General features: G+C 34.7%; 1 protein-coding gene across 2 annotated transcripts in view; it reads left to right on the plus strand.

Moving 5' to 3' along the window:
- LOC150001634 (semaphorin-3D) overlaps positions 1 to 21,760 on the plus strand; it is a 204,866-nt gene that overhangs the window by 151,968 nt on the left and 31,138 nt on the right. For both annotated transcript variants that reach the window (XM_090287278.1, XM_090287279.1), the window contains exons 9-11: positions 14,423 to 14,537; positions 15,823 to 15,892; positions 18,556 to 18,700. In XM_090287278.1, the coding sequence (XP_090143404.1) occupies positions 14,423 to 14,537; positions 15,823 to 15,892; positions 18,556 to 18,700 (330 nt within the window). The remainder of the gene's footprint in view (positions 1 to 14,422; positions 14,538 to 15,822; positions 15,893 to 18,555; positions 18,701 to 21,760) is intronic.

Consider the following 21,760-nt stretch of genomic DNA (forward strand, 5'->3'; position numbering starts at 1 on the left):
ATTTTTCCAAAATTACAGTTTACTGATCTGGTGCCTGAGCTGTTGCCCACATGTGAGGCTCTTTGGAAGCCTGCTCCTTTCACTGGTGGGCTTTCCCTTTTGCTAATCAGTGGTTTTCCAGTAAAATCACTGTATTGTCCTAATTCATGGGGGTTAAAATTTTCTTGTACATTTAATAATTCTATTTTGAAATTGAAAGCAAATTAATGTAATCACTAGAGTAACTTAAACTCTAAAAATATCTTGCATCTTTATCAAAATATAGATCTCATTACATATCTAAAATTATATATCTTTACCTGGATCAAATAAGTTGAAAATATGGTTATAGTATCACTATAATAAATATTTTTATGATATTAATCTAGGTTAGGTTCTGAAAGAAAATGAGATAAAGAGGGAAAAGAAGACAAATAAACCAAAATGCAACAATTATTTTGAAGAACATTACAATTAGTTCTTTAATATTGCTATTTTATGTACATTACAGGAAAATACAGAAACTCTATGAGACTTCTATTTTGTGCCATCAAAACTCTCATTTGAGTGGAACCAAGCTTTGTAGATAATAATGCTACTGGATCCACTTTTGACTTTAGCATGTTATTTTTTTAGTTGAATGCATCTTCACTAAAATAACATTTCTTAAATAGACACCTTAAGCAAAAATTCATTTATTAAGAGGAAGAGCTGTTAAACTAATAAATATTCTCAGTGGGAAGCTTGCTTTGGTCTTGTACCAACTTTTCATTTTCTTCCGTCTGAGCCTGTCACTTTTGTTGTCTCAGGCTGAGCCCTCAGGCTTTAGAACACTTCCAGGGACAGTAATACAAACCATCATTGCGCTTTTTTAAAAGTGCTAATGAAAACACGACTTTTGGGTGAGGCCGACTTGTGAGCACAGATGAGTCTTTACCTGGAGTCCTAGCCAGTAATGCTGTCTCCTACTGATCCCTTCACCCGCAGGGGACAGGTTCTCTGAAAAGCAGCCTCATTCTTTCAGAGTCTAAGAATTCACAGTAATTATCTCGAAGCCACTTGCCTAGAGAGGAATGATCATCTTGGTGTACTGAAGCATGCCTTGTACAGCAGTATCCCCAACCTGAAAGGCTGTGCTGAAGATTGACATCATTTGTATAAGTGAGCTATGTTAAATATGTCATAAGAGATTTACGATCAAGGAACTGTATTTCAAGGGTCACTTTCTGATGAACTTGTTTAACAACTGTGTGTTTTGTGAACCAGTGCAATACTTATTTCTTGATGGATTTAATCCAATTAATTGATCAAAATTTATTTATAATGTTGAGCAATGTTTTTATCCTACTATTCAATACACTGAAAGTTAATCTTAGAGGTGGAGAAATATTTTAAAAAGAAATTGAGTTGCCCCATTTATAAAATTTTGTATTAAAAATATAATGTAGACTTTAAGTATCATCCATGGGATATTTTATTTAAATTCTGTACAAACTCCTGTAGAACTGAAAAGGCAGAGAGAATTCTAATACTTGAATCTTCTCACCATAAAACCTCTGAGGCCACACAGCAAGATTTTTCTCATGCTATTGTTTTTGGATAAAAAGCTAACACATTGTGAGATCTAAATAAGGACATGTGATGGATGAATTTTCTTTAAAAAAAAAAGATACAATAGAGATTCTTACTTTAGTGTATCTCTTTACTCAATCATTGTTTTAAATGAACACCATCTTTTAGAATTTCCCACTAGACATATGATCTATTGGTCAAATGTTGACAATATTTAGTTCTAAATGTTTTCTTTGTAATTTCTCAATTGCAACATGCCCTGCTCATGTCTTTATCCTTATTTAGTAATTTAGGATTAATATGTGGCAAAAAGTGAGCATTTCTAAGTAGAGACTTCACTGACAAGATTAAAAAAATTTTTTTTAATGTGATATTCTGCCAAACCCCAAGAAATTTAATTAAGAAATAGCTACTCAGCATTATCCTTGTCGCTGTTACATATTTTTTTTCACATAAAAATGTTATTTTGACATTTGTAATATATTCCTCTCTGTTGTTTCTTTTTTTTTACCCCCATTGTATTATTATAGGATTATTTTTCTATTTTCAACAAGTAAGAACAGGATGCATCTCTGCTATGAATCAACATTGATTCTGAGAGAGATAAGCAAAGATCTAAGAAGGAAGAGATCATGTTAGAGAGAACTAAGAGTTAACTGTGTATACCTTACCGAGTTTACAAAGCTTTTTACTAACATAGGAGTCCTTTATATTATTTTTCCACAGAACTTACTTATTTGGAAATATTTAGGTTTTGCTGTTTTTGCCGTGATTGTTTATTTGTGCTAATTTTTAACTGATAATTTCAGCCCAGTGAAAAACTATTAACCATTTAAGAGCTCCCTACTTCTTGAGCTCCTAAACTAAAGAAAAAGTTGTTTTATTGGTTTTTCAAACATAGTTATTTTCAGACTGAGTAGTATATAATGATTGGTGAGGAGAGAGTTTTGGAAGTAGGTTGAAATTACGCAAGAATACTAAAGGATTCTTTACAGAATAAGGTAAAATTTGTAACCCATTTATTCACTATGTTATTATTTCAATAATAACAATAAAATAAGTTCTATGCAAGATGCAGTACACTAGGCACTGGGAAATAAGTAAGCTATTACCCCTTTTCTTTAAAACCTATTAGTACAAAGAAAGTAATAGAAATATAAAAAGATAATCACATTATGTGATAGAGGTCAGAGCTGAGAACTGTACATGACTTCAGTAAAGGTAAGAAATTGAGTCTTATATGGGAGGTAAGAAGTATTTTATACAGCATTGTCACAGAGTATATTTTGTTTCTAGAACAGTGAAATCTTATAAGTGGAACTCAGGGTTTGTAAGAGGGGAACAATGTCATTTGAGATTGAGGTGGCAAGTTGGAAAATAAGTCTTATTTCTATGTTAAGGAATCTAAACTATGCTGTAGGCAATGAGAAGTTAAAATGTGTTAAGCAGAGAAGTGACTTGATAGGTAATATATATTCAGCAATAATTTGAGAAATGCGTATGAGCTAGAATATATTTGTGCCTGGAAGACATATTAGGTGGTTTCCTAAAGACAGTAGGGATGAAGATATATGGGTAAGTTCAAGAGATATTTCTAAGATAGAATCTACATGTAGATTTCTAAAAGGCCCTTAATTTATTACCACACTTTTATTGATTATTGTAGACTAGTGCTGTCCTATACAACTTTCTGTGATGATGGGAATGTTCTTCCAATATATCTGTGCTCTTTAACACAGTAGTCATGTGGCTGTGTAAACATATGACTAATATGACAGAGGAAATGAATTCTAACGCTGATAAAATAATTTAGATAGCCTTATGTGACTAGTAGCTACAATATAAATGTACACTACTAAAGCATTCATTTACTTAACACACTTATTGATAATTGACCCAGTATATGGCACCATGCTATGCAGTAGTTTTATATTTTCTTTTTCTTTTTTCATTTTTTTTGGAAAAACAAAACAAAACAATGACACTATACATGTACTCATTGAGCTTACAACCTAGTAGATTATATAGGAATTAAACAAGAAAACAGAGATTAATGTATAATTGAAAACACAGAGATTAATATGTGATATATGCTATAATGGAAAAATCACAGGGTGCAATTTAGAAAAATGAGTGGGCTTTTGATTGGTTATGGAAGGTATCTCTGAGAAAGCGACTTTTTGAACAAGATGTTGAAAATGATTAGGAAATTCTAGGGCAAAGGTGGCAAGGATGGGAGAAAATATTTCAGGTGGAAGGGAGAGCACATGTGAAATCTCAGAGATGACTTTTAAAAAGCATTTAAAGAATTAAGAGATTCACTGTGACTATAATGAGTAAATGGAAAATTATCACGATAGTGACTGTTTTCCCTTTAAAATGTACACAAAATTTCAACAGTCTTCATAAGCTTTATCTTTCTTGTGTATGAATTGGACTGACTGACATTGCAAATATTGACTCTACCGGGTATATGGAAGTCTGCAGCAAGTTCCTGTTCTTTTAGGTCTTCAATGTATTTTCATTCTCCCTTAATCCTATCCCAGATACTTTGATACTTGCCCTGTAGACAAGGGCTTCTATATTCTTAGTGATTGGGGTTTCCAGAAGATAAGACAGGTTAGGAAACTGTACAGAGATACATTCTGATATTTGAGGCAAGAAACACCATCATTATGGGCATAGATTTTATATTTGCATATGTGGAACTTGATGTGGCTGCTATAATATCCAGCTGAAAAATATGAACCAGAGGTTCAGTAGTGTCTGGACTCATGAATTTGGAAGTTACCAGTATAGCGGTGGTTCTTGAAGTCATGAAAGTGTCTGAAATTGCCCAGAAAATGTGTAGTGCAAGATCAAAATGAAAGGACAGAATCCTGAGAGACAACGACATTTAAGAAAGAGAAGAACAAATTGTCTACAAAGGCAATTGAGAAGAAAGAATTTGATAGATAGTTTGAGAGCTGGACAAGAATGTTGTCAGAAGTCAAAGAAAAAAAGCTTTTTCAAGAGAAAATTAGTTGTCAGTAATGCCACACACCAGAAGCAAGTCAATAAAATTATGATTTAAAATTTGGTGTTAGGTTTGGCAGTAAGAATGATAACTTTTGCCCAAATAATATGAATATTCAACTTGAAACCAGATCTAGGTTTGCATATCTCTGCTCTACTTTTTCCTAGCTCAGTTTCTTAACCTAGAAAATCAGGACACCCATCTCTTCTATGCCTCTTACCAGTCAAATGAAAGGCTTAAATGAGATCATGTGAATTTGTGACAGATACTGAGGAAGGTATCAGAAAACAAGGGTGACTTAGGTAGATTTTTGTTTTCAAGCAATTAACAATCTAAGAAACGGACTTGTAAATAATGTAAGTACACAGTCATGCCAAAGTGAGTTAAATGTCAAAAATCACATACGCATGCACACACACACGCATGTCATACGTGCACACTTTTGGAGCCAGATCAACAAACTGCTTAGGAGTGGAAGGGCAGTAGTGTATGTGTATTGGGAGGTTGGAGACAGGTTAGCTACCAAAGGTTACTGAAAAGAGCAAATATTTTATTAGTTTTAAAGGATGAAGTTACTGTTATTATTTTGCCCTTGTTTTCAGCAATATTTGGATCTCATTTCTGGGTGTAGTTAAAAGAATTTGGAGACATATCTGGTAAAGTTGTATCAATAATTTGAACAATGCAAATATTGGACAAAAGGTGTGGACAGAGAGAGACACTAACTAGTAAAGAAACTGACTTAGAAGATAATTTCATACGGCTATGCTGATCACCAACAGCCTTAGGAGAAAAAGTTACCTTCATCCAAAGAACGTTTTTAAAATTCAATATGCTTATCATTGCAGGTGGCAGAACACATTTACTAATGAATAATTTTTCAGTTTTGTTAATACTTTCTGGTCAGACTACTTTCTCAGTGTTTTCATATTTAAAATAAGGAGCTTAGCCTAGAATGATTTCTAAAATCCTTGCCAGGCTCTGTGATTCGTGGATTCTGTAGAACAGCCAATATTTTCAAGCACTAAATGGTGCACCTTGCACCCTGAACTGCTCTCATAGGTGGTAAATTATGCAGATCTTCTTGGTAAGGTAACACATGCTGACTGAACCAACACGTGAAATAGCATGAAATAAACCTTCTGAAAAAAGTATATGTCTATTAACTTTGCAAGTTTTGCTTGCAGATACTATTGTTTATGTCTATGTGATGTTCGTTACCGCATGTGTATACACATATGTGTGTTCCTTGAAGAACCACCCTGTAAGTTAATGTGTGAAAATTTCAGTCACTTCTGTGAGGCTTGCTTACAGCTTTCTGCCTCAAGACTGCTTTTGCATTATTTTGGATTCTATTCATTTCTGGAAGCATTGTCCACTAGCTTACTTGTGTTCGACCACACTGGATTCCAGCTGTAGGTTATGCCAGTTCTTTTTTTTTTTTTTTTTTTTGTTCTGCAGTATTTCCTTTGTCCATGCCAGGAATTCAGTTTGGATGGCGCTTTCAGATAACTTGCCTGGGGGGCTAATAAATAGCCCTTTGCCTCCACTCCACTGGCATTGTCTATTTTGATATATGGTTCTATTTGGACAATTACTGCCTTTGAAGATTTGTGTTTTCAGGCCAATGACACTTTCTGTATTTATTGATCTCCACCAGGTTGTGGTTTTTTTTTTTTTTTTTTTTTTTTTTTGCTTGCTTTCAGCATGTCACTTACAACCTAAATGAGAGATTTAGAGCCCACGAGTTACAGATGTGCTTTTGCTCCACTTCCATCTGTTTTCCTGTCAGAAATTCCTACGCAAGGGTTTATAAAGCTGATTTAGCTTTTTATTTTTAATTTAGTGAACTCTGATCTTAGCTGAAAAAGACTGCCTAATATGCCTAGATTTATCTGATTTTAATCTGTTAAATCTTAGAAACTGAATTTTTTAACATTGTACGTTACTCAAGTCCTGCATTTTTAATAATTTTTACAAGTTTTTGAAGCAGTTAGAAAAACATGTTCTCCATTTCAACTCTCCAATGGCAAAATCGAAAACAGTCATCTCTGAACACTAGAGTTCTTTTTTAAGACAAAAACTGCATTTTGCCTTGAGAGTCTCTACAGAGTTGACTGCTTAAAAAACCACTGTGTTCAATACCTGTCATACAAGTTTTTGTGCGCTTTTTCTTCTCTCCTTTGTCTGAGATGTTTGAATTTGAATAGTTGTGTTTTTTCTACTATTAAGGTATGTCAAGATTATTAGAAAATGAAATAGAATACTCACTATTTTCTTTCTTTGCTTTTATATTTTAGTGGTCAGAACTTTTTTTTGGCATCTCAATGAAACAGTTTCATGACACATAGTTATAGCATATTACAAAAGAAGACTCATAGGCTGAAAAAGAAAATGCAATACAGTTCTCTGATTTGATTCAGCAGGTATAATTCACTATCTTTCATGTCTTAATTTAATATATTAAAATAGCCTCATTTAAGTTCTTCTTCTCAGTGTAACAATATGTTTTAATATAGCATATGGAATGCTCTTCTATTGAGGCTCTCAAAATTTTATTCTAAGTTTTATTTATTGTCTCTCTCACACCATGATCATAATTTCAAGCTCTTAAAAAGGCCATCCTGTTTTTGGATTATTCTCATTATTTACTTATGCATACCCATATAGAGCATCCTTGTTACATTTACAAAGATTCTCAAATCTATCCCTAGAAATAACTCAGTGAACATTGAGGCAGCACAGGGAAAAGCAGATTGGACAATTGCTCTGAAATGTCAGTCGCTGTGATGATGTCTCCAACATTTCCTGGTGCAAATGTGTCTTTTGGTGATTTGAAGGCAAATCTCAACACAAGACTATTTAAACGCTGCTAGGTACAGCTGTTATTATAACTGGTATATCAGATAAAATATATGAATGTTTTATTGAAGTATAACAGGTATCACATTGAAAACGTGAGTATTAAATTGCCCTGATGTTATTTGTTAAATGTGAAAAAAGGGTCAACTGTGTACTTGCCTCATTGTGAGAGTTTCAATTATAGAAAACATTCTTATAGACTTAGATTACCGTAGTATTTAGGTCACATTTCAAAAGAAAGTAGGCAGAGCTGGTTCCAGTAAAATCTCTGAGATGAAATGTTATTAAAGGGTAAAACTGGGGAGACTTTCAAAGTGTCTCAGGGTATTTCTGCACAAAGATGCAGAAGAGCAGCATTGGGCAAAAGAGTAAATTTTACGCAAAGGAGAATTTATAACCTCTGACTCCAGCATCAACCTTTTTTAAAAAAATAAGTGCTGAAGGTGTATCATTCTCCATTGTTTATTGATTTGAAGAGCCTGGTGTCCTTCAATTTAAGGTCATCAGTGTGGTTACACATTTATGAATGCACATTCACATTTTAGTAGATTGTAACATGTTCATAAATATCTTGGAGATTTCATTGATTTATAAAATCTTTAGGAGTTAAGAGCATTGGAGCTGATAGTGAATCATTACATTTTCCTCAAGCTTCTGTTTCCTAATATACCAGTGAAAATGACAGTATTTATAAAGTGCTGAGTGATCCTCAAAGAGGATGGTGTACATAGATAAAACCGTGTTTAACACATGAACCCAACATAGTGACCCAAAGGTCAAAGGACACACTCAATAAAAGTTTATGTGTGACAGCTTGTAGCTACTCTACACATATAGGTAAGATTTATAAGGATGCGCATTTGCTGGGACAGTAGAAGGAAAATAGAATCACCCGTAACTTGTCTCATGACTGATCTACCCATTAATATTTACTATGATTAGGTCATAGTATTTCATAACATGCAGCTATCACCCAATCAAATGACTCAGAAATACTATACTTTCAAGTTTCTGAAAGATTGTAAATTGTTTCCTTTTTAATTTTTTTTATATTAATCACTTCAAAATTTAAAAAATATTACAAACATATAAAAAGCTATAGGGAATAGGAAAACAGGGACCCTTTGCGCTCACCACCCAGACTGAGCCCCTGTGGTCAGGCTTGTTTACATTTAATTTCTTTGTTACTTTCATCTGCATCTTTGTGTAGATGATGTCAAGGCTTTTGCCAATCTGCCCACAAAGAAACGTGATAAATAGAGTGGAGACACATAGGAGTGAAGGGTGACTAAAAGCTGCTGATTCTGACATCTCAATAATAAATCTATTGTGTTAGTGAGAGGTTGTGTTCTTTAGAACTTCACAAAAATAAGCAATGAGGTGACACTTTAATACAAAAGTGGTTAAGTCCCTTTCAGCCCTCTTCTGGGCTTAAAGTTCTCAGGGAGGGATTGTGTGGATTTGCAAACAAATCCAGGGACTGAGAGCTGGTCAACAGTCAGCCAACTGACACTTCCCTGCAGGAGAAATACAGCTCCTGGGGAACTGAACTTTGCCATCCAGGTCATGCTTCTGGATGTCTGTATGAGTTACTATCCAGTCATTAAATGCTTATAATCCATTCCTGAGAGCTATTATCCCAGAAACTATACTTGTTTCCTTGCTGACAGCAGGTGGCTTTCATCTTTGACCCAGATTTTTAAAAATCTCTTCATTCCTTGAGGGGCCAGGGGCTACTGCTGGATGGGTAGGCCAAAAAACATTAGAACATTCTTTTGTTCAAAGGGTTACAATTTCCATTTGTCAGGTGAAAAAAATATGAAAGCATGGCATAAATCTCTTTTCTCTCCAACAGATTTGGAGGTAGTAGAATAGTTAGAATTTTTTTTCATGGTTTGTCTTAAATGTGGGTGATCGTTACAATTAAAAAGAGGGACAGTGTTTGAAAGTGGACATTCATTGTCACATTTTTTTCTTTTTTTTAAATATGTTTAATTGATTATGCTGTTACAGTTGTCCCAATTTCTTTTCCCTCTGCTCCCCTCCACCCAGTGACCCCCACTCCCTCCAGTTGTCCCCCCAACCTTAGTCCATGCTCATTGGTTGTGCATATAGTTCTTCTCAACATCTTCCTGTCTACTCTACTCCCTCCTACTATGCTTCTTAGTTCCTGTACCATCTCCCTCCCTTTCCCCCCTTCCCCCTCCCCACTTACCTCCCCCCAATATGTTCCCCATACCTATAATTCTTTTTCCACTCTCATTGCCTACTTAGTTTGCCTTTGTTTCAGTTCCCTAGCTTCTGCTGTTGGTTGTTGTGATACAGTTTTCATTTTAATGTCTATAGTTTTGATCCTCCTTATTCTAAACAAGTCCCTTTAACATCTCATATAACAGTGGTTTGGATCTAATGAACTCCTTCAGTTTTACTTTGTCCTGGAAGCACTTTCTCTGACTTTCTATTCTGAATGACAGCTTCACTGGATAGAGTAATCGTGGCTGTAGATATTTGATTTTCATTACTTTGAGTATTTCTTGCCAGTCCCTTCTTGCCTGCAGAGTCTCCTTTGAGAAATCAGCTGATAGTCTAATTGGGACCCCTTTGTACATAATTCTCTTCTTCTCTCTTGCTGCTTTTAAGATTCTCTCTTTATCTTTAATTTTTGACATTTTGATTAAATGTGTCTTGGTGTGATTCTCCCTGGGTCCAGTTTATCTGGAACTCTCTGTGCTTCCTGGACCTGTAAGTTCATTTCCTTCTCCAAGTTAGGGAAGTTCTGCTTCATTATTTTTTCACATAATTTTTCAATTCCTAGTTCTTCTTCACGTTCTGGCAATCCTATAATTTGGATGTCCCAGAGGTTTCTGAGCTTCTCCTCATTTTCCTCACTTTTTGTTTCCTCTTTCTGCATTGGTTGACTGTTTGTTCCTTCCCTATGTTCCAATTTGTTGATTTGATCCCTGATTTTCCTTCCCTCACCACTTGTTTCGTATGTGTTTTTGTTCATTTCAGCAGGACTAACCTTCATTCCTTTCCTGTCTTGATTAAGTCCCGCTGTTAGTTCTGTAAGCTGTCTTATAACTATAGGTCTGAACTGAGCCTCAGAAGGGTTATCTATCTGTTCATCCATTAATTCATGTATTTGCTTTCTGGTCAGCTCTGTGATTGGTATTTCTATCATTAACCCTGCCATCCAGGCAGTATTTTGCTTCCTGGGCAGGGCTGTCACACCTCCTATGCTATCAGGCACAGAGTCCCGTTCACTCGTCACTACCGGGTGACCCTTCTCACCACACTGTGGCGCTTTGTGTGGGGGTGGGGGTCCAAGATGGATTCCTGCTGGTCTCTCCTTGCTGAGAGACCAGGAGCCTCCTCCTCTGTCCCCATGCCCTCTGGGCCCACAGTTCAAGGCAATGGGGGTCTGCCTTCCCTGGCGTTGGAATCGCAAGCTGACGGTCTGGACTGCAGCCGGGGGTGCTTCTCGCCTCCCCCTAAATACAGGTGTTTGTGCTTACTGCAGTCCCTCCACCCATCGCTGCAGCTGCTGCCGCCGGCACAGCTTGACCTCTCTGCCCTGGCTTCGCCCCTCCTACCCGTCTGGACGAGCACCACTTGTTTATAACTTCATACGTTGGACTTCCATGTAACTTTATTTTCTGGAACTTCTGGTTGTTTCTGGTTTTGTGGTAGTTGTAGTCCTTCTTAGTTGTGGAGGGAGATGGAGCGTGTCAGTCTAGGCTTCCATCTTGGTCGGAAGTCCTCATTGTCACTTTTATCTAATAAAATGTTAAAAGGAGAATGTGACTTCTCCTTTTTATGATGAAGTAGTGATGTGTATACATCTTTTAAAGGAATGTCATCAAGCAAATAGTTTATCTATTTATTCACTTAGCAAAATAATTTGAGCAACTACTCTGTGCTAGGGCTAAAGCAGTAAACCAAACATAGTTCCTGGCATTATGGTCATGATAGTTTATACATTTCTTTACATATGTCAAATAAACACTATTTTGGGTATTTATTACTTGTTGTCTCAAAATATACAATTAGGCAATGAGAACCTAATATCTAAGTATGTAAGAAGAATACATTAAAATAAGTTTTAAGTAGAGATCTGCTTAGTACAACTAGAGCTCTGTGAAAAAAACACATAAAGGCTAGGTGTGTGAATTTAGAAAATTATACATCAAGGGTCCTATGAAAGATAAAGAGATAATTTGCCTTGTATTTTTAAATTTGTTAAAAAATTTATTTTTGAATAATTCTATATAACATTTTCTCATTAGAATACTGCTATACATTAACACACAGTAGGAGTAAGCATGAATATTTCCTCATTCATATTAACTTTTGGATATATATTTATTTATCAATCTAAGGATATTAACATTAACAATAAAAACCATATCTAGATGAAGCTGCCTTCACATTTGCAGACATATGACAGCATGCAATAGCTAGCTGCTGACACAAAGATTATTTCTATTCTTGAGCAACAATAATTAATAGAAGCACCAATTACAGAACCTAATTTTAAGAGCAATTATACATGTTTCTAGGTTAGTTTATAAAATGTATTATATATTTACTTTCTTAAGAGAAAACTCTTAAGAAAGAGTTTTGATTTCTTTATTTGATTTCTTTGCTAATTACCAAATCTTTTAGTAATTTTTTATTGTGTACTAAACAAAGATGCTCTGCCTGGTAGTAAAGCCTTCCTTGATCTTACTCCAATTTACTTTTATAATAGTTTGCTCCACTATCTTAGGTTACCCCATTCTTGATCTAAACCAAATTTATCCTGGTTCTTCATATATATTCTGAATTATTCCACTTACTGTTTTTCTTCCCTAGTTTCTAGCACTTAGAATATTTCCTGAACTGATTTTTCATGTCTGAACCTGTCATTTTAAAGACAGTATTAAATCTAACTCTTCAGTGAAGCCTGTCTTCAATTTCCCACTAAAAAGAAGATTCAGAGAAGACTGAAATTCTTTGTCATTTACCTATATTTAGTGCCAAAATCCAACTTCCAGAAAAGTCTTTTGTTTGTCCAAGTTCTAAATAATTGCTGTGATTACCCTGTGTTTCTATTATGTATATGTACACATATATGTATAGTCAATCTCCAACACACATGAACTCAGCTAAACAGAGATGTAAAATATGACTAACTGTGGGTGTCATGGTATACCCTTGCTATTAGGTACTAAAGCTTTTAAGATAACTAGGATCTCTCGTCTCAAGGACCTCAATTAGCTTTTTAGTTCTCCCCTAAATCTGAGAGTTTTCTGAAATTGGATCTGTTACTATCATTATATCATCTCAAAAATTGGATGTCCATAATACCCACATTAATACTAAAAGGGATCTCTTTCCTCCTCTCTCTTTCTTCAAGAATAGCAACAAAGATGTCAGACTAGTGTCCTTTTTATCTCCATATTTGTTTAATCTGTATGGAGAACATGTAAGAAAACTGGGCTATATATACTCAGAGGAAGGAGGAGTGAAAAGTGGAAGAAATCAATAATTACAGATATGCAGAGCACAACTATCTTACTGGACAGAAAGTAGCAATGCTTTGAAACAACTTCTGACAAACGTGAAAGAAGAAAATACCAAAGCAGGGCTGCATTTGATCATCAAGAAAACAAAAATCTGACTACAGAAGAAACACACAATGCCAGCATAGGCAATGAAGAAATTGAAATTGTTAAAGGTTTGCTTACCTTGGTTCAGTCATCAATTCAAATGGAGACTGCAGCCAAGAAAGCAAGAGAAGGCTGAGACTTGGAAGGAGGGCAATGGAAGCATTAGGAAGGATCAAGAAAAAAAAATGTGTCATTAGAGACCAAGGTTAAGATCATCCATACCTTTGTATATCCAGTTACTATGTATGGATGCCAAAGTCGGATGAAGAAGACTGATGGGAAAAAATAATTCATCTGAAAAATGGTGTTGGAGGGGAGTTCTATGGAGAGATGGAACTGCCAGAAAGACAAATATGTGGGTCCTAGTGCAAATTAAGTCCAAAACATGGCTGGAGGCAAAAATAGCAAAGTTGAAGTTGTCCTACTTTGGACTCATGAGAAAGCAGAGTTCTTTGGTAATGACAATGATACTGGGGGAAAATAAAAGGCAGCAGGAAAAGAGAAGACCAAATGCAAGATGGACTGATTTCATGAAAGAAACCCTAGGCATGAGTCTGCAGGAGCTAAGCAGGGTTGCTGAGGACAAGGCTTTGTGGTCATTGCTCATCCATAGGGCCTCCAGGGTCTCAATGGCATGTAGCATACATAATAACCCTGTTTGTTCAGTTTAAGTGGTTTAAATGCTTATGTTTTACTTAATAACTAAAAAAATTAATGAAACATTTAGAGTAAAATAAAATGGAAAAACAAGATTGCTTGTGTGTGTGCGTGTGTGCGTGTGCATGCATGTGTGTGTGTGTGCAGCCTTGGAATTTAATTAGTAGGCACTAAATTTGGGAGACTTTTAAAGCCAAGACCAAGGCATATGTCTAAGGATGCAAATAGTGACCTAAATCACATGCATAGTATACAAGTTAGTGCAAGCAGTTATACAACTTCAGTATGCTGAAGATACATATTTTTCATTTGGTTATCAAAATAATCACATTTCAAAACATTAATCATATTTTATCTACGGGAAAACAGAGACTTGGAGAAATAAATAGCTTTTGGTAGTTCATTGAGCAAAAACTGGCAGAGATGGGAGTTTATTCCAAGCCTGCCTTATTTGGTTGTAGCCTTGCATGCGTCTACTTATTCAGTAGAGGTATGCTGCTTACATTGCATTCATTTGGCTGTAAGAAAAGCATTTAATGTTCATCTGAAAGTTCAAAGACTAAAATATGTAGACTGTCCATCTTTGTAAGCAATGATATTAATAAGACACTGCCTGTAATCACTGCGTGTTTTACTTGGTGATAGATCCTGAAGGTAAATCTGCATCTTTATTTCCTTTTTTCAGAATGATGTAGGAGGACAACGCAGCCTGATAAACAAATGGACGACTTTTCTTAAGGCCAGATTGATTTGCTCAATTCCTGGAAGTGATGGGGCAGATACTCACTTTGATGAACTTCGTAAGTCACATGTTTTATTTTTCTTGAAAAAAGTCTTACTGCGTAATTAATTTATTTTATTTTAGCCCCAAATGCCCGATTATATTGCTCAGTAAAACTTACAGAAGTGATTCTCACTGATCTTGCACACATTAAGAACATGGAGGTGCTCTAGATCTGGGTATTCATTGTAATGAAGAAATTCTTCTCTTCGTAAGCACCGTCAAAGTTAAGAGGGAAACAAAACTACAGCAAGAGAACAGAAAGTACTAGTTCTGGGACTACATGGCTCATCCCTGTTACATGTAGTCTTTTACTTTGGAAGGAGCTCTGTCTGTATGTGGGTAGCAAGACCTTGGGTTCCTTATTGTGTGGATGCCCCCTGCTGGAGAGCTGGGGAGATTTGCTGAAGCTTGTCCCTCAGACGGTGGGGTGGGGAGCAGGGCAGGGGAGAGCAATGGGGGGAAAACTGGGACAACTGTGATAGGACAACAGTTTAAAAAAAAAGTAAATAAATAAAAATAGTACCAAATATTGAAGTTAAATAAATAAATAAATACTCAGAGAAGCATAACAGTTTCTTTCCTCTTTCCTTCATTCCTCCTCTTTACTCCTCTCAAAGCTCTTTCTAGAAGGAACTTTTTCAGTTTCACGTATCTTCTTGAACTTGTCTTTGTTGGCAATGTAAAAAGGATTGTATCATTGATGATTTTGTCAGTATTGTATTTTATAGTATTAAAATATACAGTGTACATGATGATCTCTAATGCTGCATATAGGCATGCTCACATCTTAAGTAATCTTTTAAAAATATTACTTACACATATTTTAATGTCAATGCTGCACAAGTAATTACACAAGTAATAGTGCACAAGTACTTAACTGTATAACTATTTTCATACTTTTACCAAATAGGAACTGAATTATTAATAAGTCGATAGAATCATAAGACAATACTTTTTTACACCGGTGGATAAAAATTGCCTGTTTCTAATTTCTACCCTATATGAAATTACATACTCTTAATTAAAATAGCCATGGAGGTTATCAAGAAAACCATTTTATTTATAGGTGATTTAAGCAAACACCTAACAGGTTCAATGTCCAATTCTATGGCACATAGCTAGTAAAAAAAAAAAAAAGTCTTTTACACTTTATTTTGTAGTAATGTAATGACTTTCACTGTTATCTTCATTTTATATACTGTATAGAGTCTCAGAAATATTGTGTTATTAAAGAAAAAAAAAACATGTGAACTCAAAAAAATAAAACCATAGTGAATCATTATTTTTTTTCCCATTAATAGAAGATATTTACTTACTCCCCACAAGAGATGAAAGAAATCCTGTAGTATATGGAGTCTTTACCACAACCAGGTAAGTTTAAAAAATGCTAGTAATTCTTCTAGAGAATTGTAACATATAAGTAAGAAAATACAGTTGTATGTTCTTTTGTCTTTTCCTTTTATATGAACATTTTTCATTTTTCTTTTTCACCTAGTGTTTCCTAGGAATCTTTTAATATCAATACGTAACATGTCTATTTGTTCTTTTTACACCAGCAGATTATCCCCTATATCATTTGCCATAAGTTATTTAGATAGTCCCCTGTACATAGATGATTCCACCATTTCCAGTTCTTTGCTGGTGCACATAATGCTTCAATGACTAACCTTGTATGTATGCCAGTTCTTGTAAGAGCAGGTATATCTGTGAGCTAAGTTCTCAGACTAAAATTACTAGATACAAAGGCATATGCATATACTGATCATAATAAATATATCAAGTTGCATGATGTAGAGGTAGTGCTAAAGCATACGTGTCTCAGTCTCTGGCTAAACAATAATCAGGAGATGGGATACTCTTGACTTTTAAAATGTCATCACATGCTATTTTATTTGCACTTCCTCATTATCCTATGAAGATGGGAGTTTGGCTGCTAGTATTACTGTATCACCACTGCTCTGCTAATATAGGCAAAAGAAGTTTGTATACTTACTATAAAAAAAGAAACCAATTAGTAGTAAAACTGGGACTAGAACTAAAGGTGCTTTCCTAATTTTTACCCCTGTATCCTTTTGTTCTTTATGCATAATACTGTTCTGTACTTGTCATTGAATCTTTGTGACTTCCTTAAAAGTTTTCCTTGTATTTGTGGAGCTTTCTTAAAGAATATACGGATCCTACTTAATTTTATTTAATATTAATTTTATTTAATTCAGTAACTTATATTGGATCATGTTCAAAGTGCACCTTTATTCCTGTTACATAGTAGTGCCTACAGTATATCCTCTGAAATACTTTGCACTTTTTTTCATAGCTCTGTTACCAGTCTTTATCAATGTATATTAATATTAGTATTGGAGAAATTGGCAGTGTTGCTTTTGGTATTAGAGAAATGGTCTTAACTGCCTCCTTTTGATTAAATTATTTTTAAAATTTATAGGCAAATTACAATTTCATTTCTGTGAAATTACCCTCATTTATATATACATTATATTTATGTATAACTCGAATGTTCTTTTGGCTTAGAATATATTAGAAAACAAAATTCTAGTTGGTTCTTTATAAGATAGAACATTTAAATATGAAAATAAAGAAGATACCCTAAGAAGCTGCTATCTTTGGCTCTATTTTTTCTGCTAATTTATGTCTGAACTACAAGGCTCAGGAAAAGCAAGTGCCTGTAGCTACTCAAGTTAAGTATCTCAGCCCTAGTCTCCTGGCATCTGTGCATTCACAGAACTGCCTTTGAAGTCACTGTGTGTTCTACACACAAGGCATGGATATGTGCCAAGAAGATGTAGCCCCAAGATAGTTCTCTTTTTCTCTTACCAAGTTTCTGCCCACCCAGAGTGTGAAGTTACAAATTAGCTCCTTCTTCTTGGTGTACTTGATTATCTTATTTTTAAAGCCGCCTTGAAGACCAAGGTAGTGTTGGGATGCATGTCACAGCCTTTGTCTAATGAGAAGATGTAATTAATCTGCAATAATAGCAATGTCATTAAGCATGATGCATCGTCCCTTTAAAATATCATAGGCAGGTCATGGGATTTTTATGGGAACATCACCTCCCTTCTTAACAGCTAGTTTTCTCCCAGATGCCTGTTTACTGTCAGCTCCCAGTGTTTCCAATTAATGTCATTTCAAGAATATTAATGAATGAGTTACTCCTGCTAAGAGAATCCTTACTCATTTGTGTAATGCTGAGATGATATGTCTCTTAGATCATAAAGGGTGACCTTGTTTTTAAAAACAGAAATCATTGAAAGTTTTAGACTCAGAGAAAATGTATTTTAATTTCCAGAAATAAAACAAAAATAGAACATCTGATGGCCATGGTAACAGTTTTCATCATTAGTTGGCAAAAGTTTGTCCAATTCCCATGGAGCTCTTCTGCCTTTTAATTATATGTGCTTAAATCCTGTGTAATTATAATTAATTTTAAGCATCAGGTAAGTTACATAAGTAAACTCAAATTCAAGAAAGAGTGAACAAGATTGTTTCAACATTTTTTAAATTAATAAAAATTATGTGAGGAAATTAATAGCCAATATCTATGGTTATTTACTCACTTTAAGAAAACAGACACACACTAATTAATTACATGTCTAAGTTATCCTTTTAAAAAAAGTAGGTAATGTACCTTTTTATTTTGCAAGTTCTTTAGAGGATTATGTAATAATAACTTCAAATAATATTCAAGAGCATGTGCATAAGTATCTCTTTCCTACATATTTCTTTTCATCTTCCAGTTTTTATAGGAAATTCTTATTTATCCATCAAGTGTCAATTTAGACATGACCTACTTCCTACAAACTCACCAGACAGCCCAGTATTGGCTATCCATTTGTGTGCTTCTTAGCTTACTGAAATTACCTGTAATGTAACTGTTAATCCACTGTATTTAGGATGACTTGGCTATAAGCTCCTTGAGAACATACCTACATTGTTTTTTCTGCAGCACCTATCATATTTGTGTGCACTAAGCATCCAATAAATGAACCAGTGAAGGATTGAATTATGTTGCTTTCTTCCAGCTCAATCTTCAAGGGCTCTGCTGTTTGTGTGTATAGCATGGCTGACATCAGAGCAGTTTTTAACGGCCCATATGCTCATAAGGAAAGCGCAGACCATCGCTGGGTGCAGTACGATGGAAGAATCCCTTATCCCCGACCTGGCACTGTATGTATCCAACTGAATAATCAAACAATTTTCTTAAGCCCATATTCTCTTTCTAAATCTATTGCAATAAACTATGTTCTTCACCAAATAAAAGTACTGCAGTTTTAAAAAATAACTATTATTTATTTTCATTGATGTTTTAGCATTTTCATCCTTCACTGGAGCTTAACATTTTCCTTTTGAGTGAGAATTTTTAGTATTACAGGAAACAATGGACTATTGTAAAGTGCAAGCTATGCTGAGAATATGGTTTTTATCCTCAGTAAGTCTATAGAATCATCAAAATGATTTAGTATCTAGAATGATAAATATTCTAAATAAGAAGAAAATGCCAAATAAGTATTTATTTCCCACACACAGCCATATATATAGAGTCCTGGATTCTACTTTAAAAAGACTACATCGATTATAAAGATTCATTTAAATTATCTTCTTTTTGGTATGCATTTATCTTTTTTATTATGCTGCACCTTGGAACAATACACATATTTTAGGGGAAAGACCTAAGAGTCCTGGTTCCAAACTTTCATTCAAATATTATAAATCATGTTTAAAACACAGATGAAACAAGAAATGTGTTTTAGAGTTTATTAATCTTTTAAAAAACTACAGTTTAAAATCAGTATGTGCATTGTAAATGGAAGCCTTCCATTTTGTTTTGTTGATCTGATTAAAACAGTTTAAAATTTTAATAGAATATTTTAGGATTGGTTATTGAATCAATATTATATTGTTCAAATTCAATATATATTGAATATTAAATATATTAAACTTACATAAAGGAAAAATGTCTTTTTTATTTAGGATTCATTATGAATATTTCTATCCAGAGGTCTAAAATAATCATCAAAATCTCTGAGAAAAATTGTTGACTTAACTAGTCTAATGCTACAGAATTTTGCCTTTTCATATGTCTTTTCATCTTCTTGTTATATAACATAATTCAATTTAGGAAATACACTTTACAACCATGTCTACTTCCCCTTCTTAATCCCTCAATATAAATGTTTCAAAGATGTTTCTGGACTGATTATAAGGTAATCAAAATTTTTGTGGAAATATTTTTTTTGCAAATAATATGATATTGACTATTTCCTTTATTTTTTTTGTACATCAAAGCTGTACTTGCTTGTCTTATTTTTATATTGAACAATCACATAGGGTGTAGGTACTCTTCTTTAGCTTTTACAAATCTTAATTTTCATAATGACCCAATGAAGTAAGTTCCGTTATTATTAATGCCATTTTACAGATGAGGAGTCTTGGATACACATAGGTGCTGTAACTTTCCCAAGGTCACACAGCTAGTGAGTGGTGCAGCTGAGTTGTGAACCCAGATACCAAGTAGACAGAGTCCAAACCCATAGTCCCTGTACTAAGACACTATATTAAAAACTTCTGATGTTAAAATATACTTATTTTTCCTTTCCATTGAAGATCTTCTACTAAATATGCATCACACACACAAACATATATATAATACGTTCAGTGTGTGCATGTGTGTGTGCGTGCGTGTGTGTGTATGTGTTCAGAGACTAAAATTCAGAGGGAGCTCTAGTTGGGGAAGTTTTATCACCCTGGAATCTAGGATTCTGGGGTTAACTATCATAGACTATCATGTTCTGAGCTGTTTCTACATGAATTTGTTTTAAATAATAAAGACTGTGACCATTCAGACCATTTTTAAAAAGCACTTTTTAATTATCTGAATGTTTACAGGAGAAAGAATTTGGGACTGAAACCATTCACATTAATTTCAGAAAATTAGTTCATACCCATATACAGCAGTTAATTCTTACGATACTAAGAAATTGGCATTATCAAAATGACCATCCAGATTACATTAAGTCCCAGTTATAGTGTAGTTTGGAGGTACTGCAGATGTGACTGCTGCACCACTTCCTGACTGTGGCCTGAGAGGGCAGTGAATGCCACATGAAGCATAGAGACTGTTCACAGGTCATGTCACTCTCCTCATACAGACACAGACACTTCCCTGAAATGTGCATGTGACTCCCCATAATAAAACCTACATGTCAGTGAGGAGGGTTATTCATCCGTGAGAACAGAAGCACCACAGTATAGCAAACAGACCACTCTGTCTACTGAATACTCAAAACGTAAGGTGTTCACACTGCAGGTATTTTTGTGAAGAGTTCAGAATTGCCCAGGGAATAGGTGTATCCATACTACCAAAGAATGCTTAACTTTTTTTTCTTTTTAACAATTTAGAAGAACAAAAATATTATCAGGCTTAAGAAGGTTCCATTTAACAGTTATTCCTTTATCTTTTCCAAACATCAATATTTCTCATTGAATTCCTATGCTTTTTAAAAATGTGTAAATATATTTGCATCTGAAGCTGAACTTTGAGAATTATGCCTTATAAAATAATGTTTTATCCATGGCCCATTCTCAGGCCGCTGTTGGTAATGAAGACAGAGACAAAGACTCCCTTAGGAAAATAGCAGACCAGTGTTTGATCAGGTAGATTGTTCTTTTTTATTTTCCCTCACCTGAGGACATGCTTAGAGAGGATAGGAAGGAGAGAGGGGGGGGGAGAAACATCTGTTGGTTGCCATATGCTCCCTGACCTGGATTAAACCTGCAACCTAGGCATGTGCCCTGACTGGGAATCAAACCCATGACCTTTCAGTTTACGGATCGATCCTCCAACCAGCTGAGACACACAGGCCAGGGTAATTCTGTCCTTTTTTATAGAACTTAGATTTTTTTAAAAAATATGCTAATTTCTGTCAGAGGTTATTTATTTTGCTTTATAGTTTTGGTTAAAATAGAGGGCTTTCTTGTTGTTCTGAACTATATTCAGTTTATTTCTATACTGGTTTTAGATGGGGAGTAACCATATACAGCAGTTTAAAGAAATTATTTCTCTAAAACAAAAATACTGAGGTATTTTAAAATTACATATTTTGGGCCTTTTTTTTTTTTTTCTAATTGGTTCTGTGAATGAAGAGTGATGGCCGCTCCTCCTGAAAGGGGTGTGGGAATATCTAGAAAGCTATGGTATCCAAGGATATCAATTTTTTCTGAGTAACT

The sequence above is a fragment of the Furipterus horrens genome, unplaced genomic scaffold (assembly GCF_987537825.1).
Source record: "Furipterus horrens unplaced genomic scaffold, mFurHor1.1.pri manual_scaffold_9, whole genome shotgun sequence".
NCBI classification, from domain to species: Eukaryota; Metazoa; Chordata; class Mammalia; order Chiroptera; family Furipteridae; genus Furipterus; species Furipterus horrens.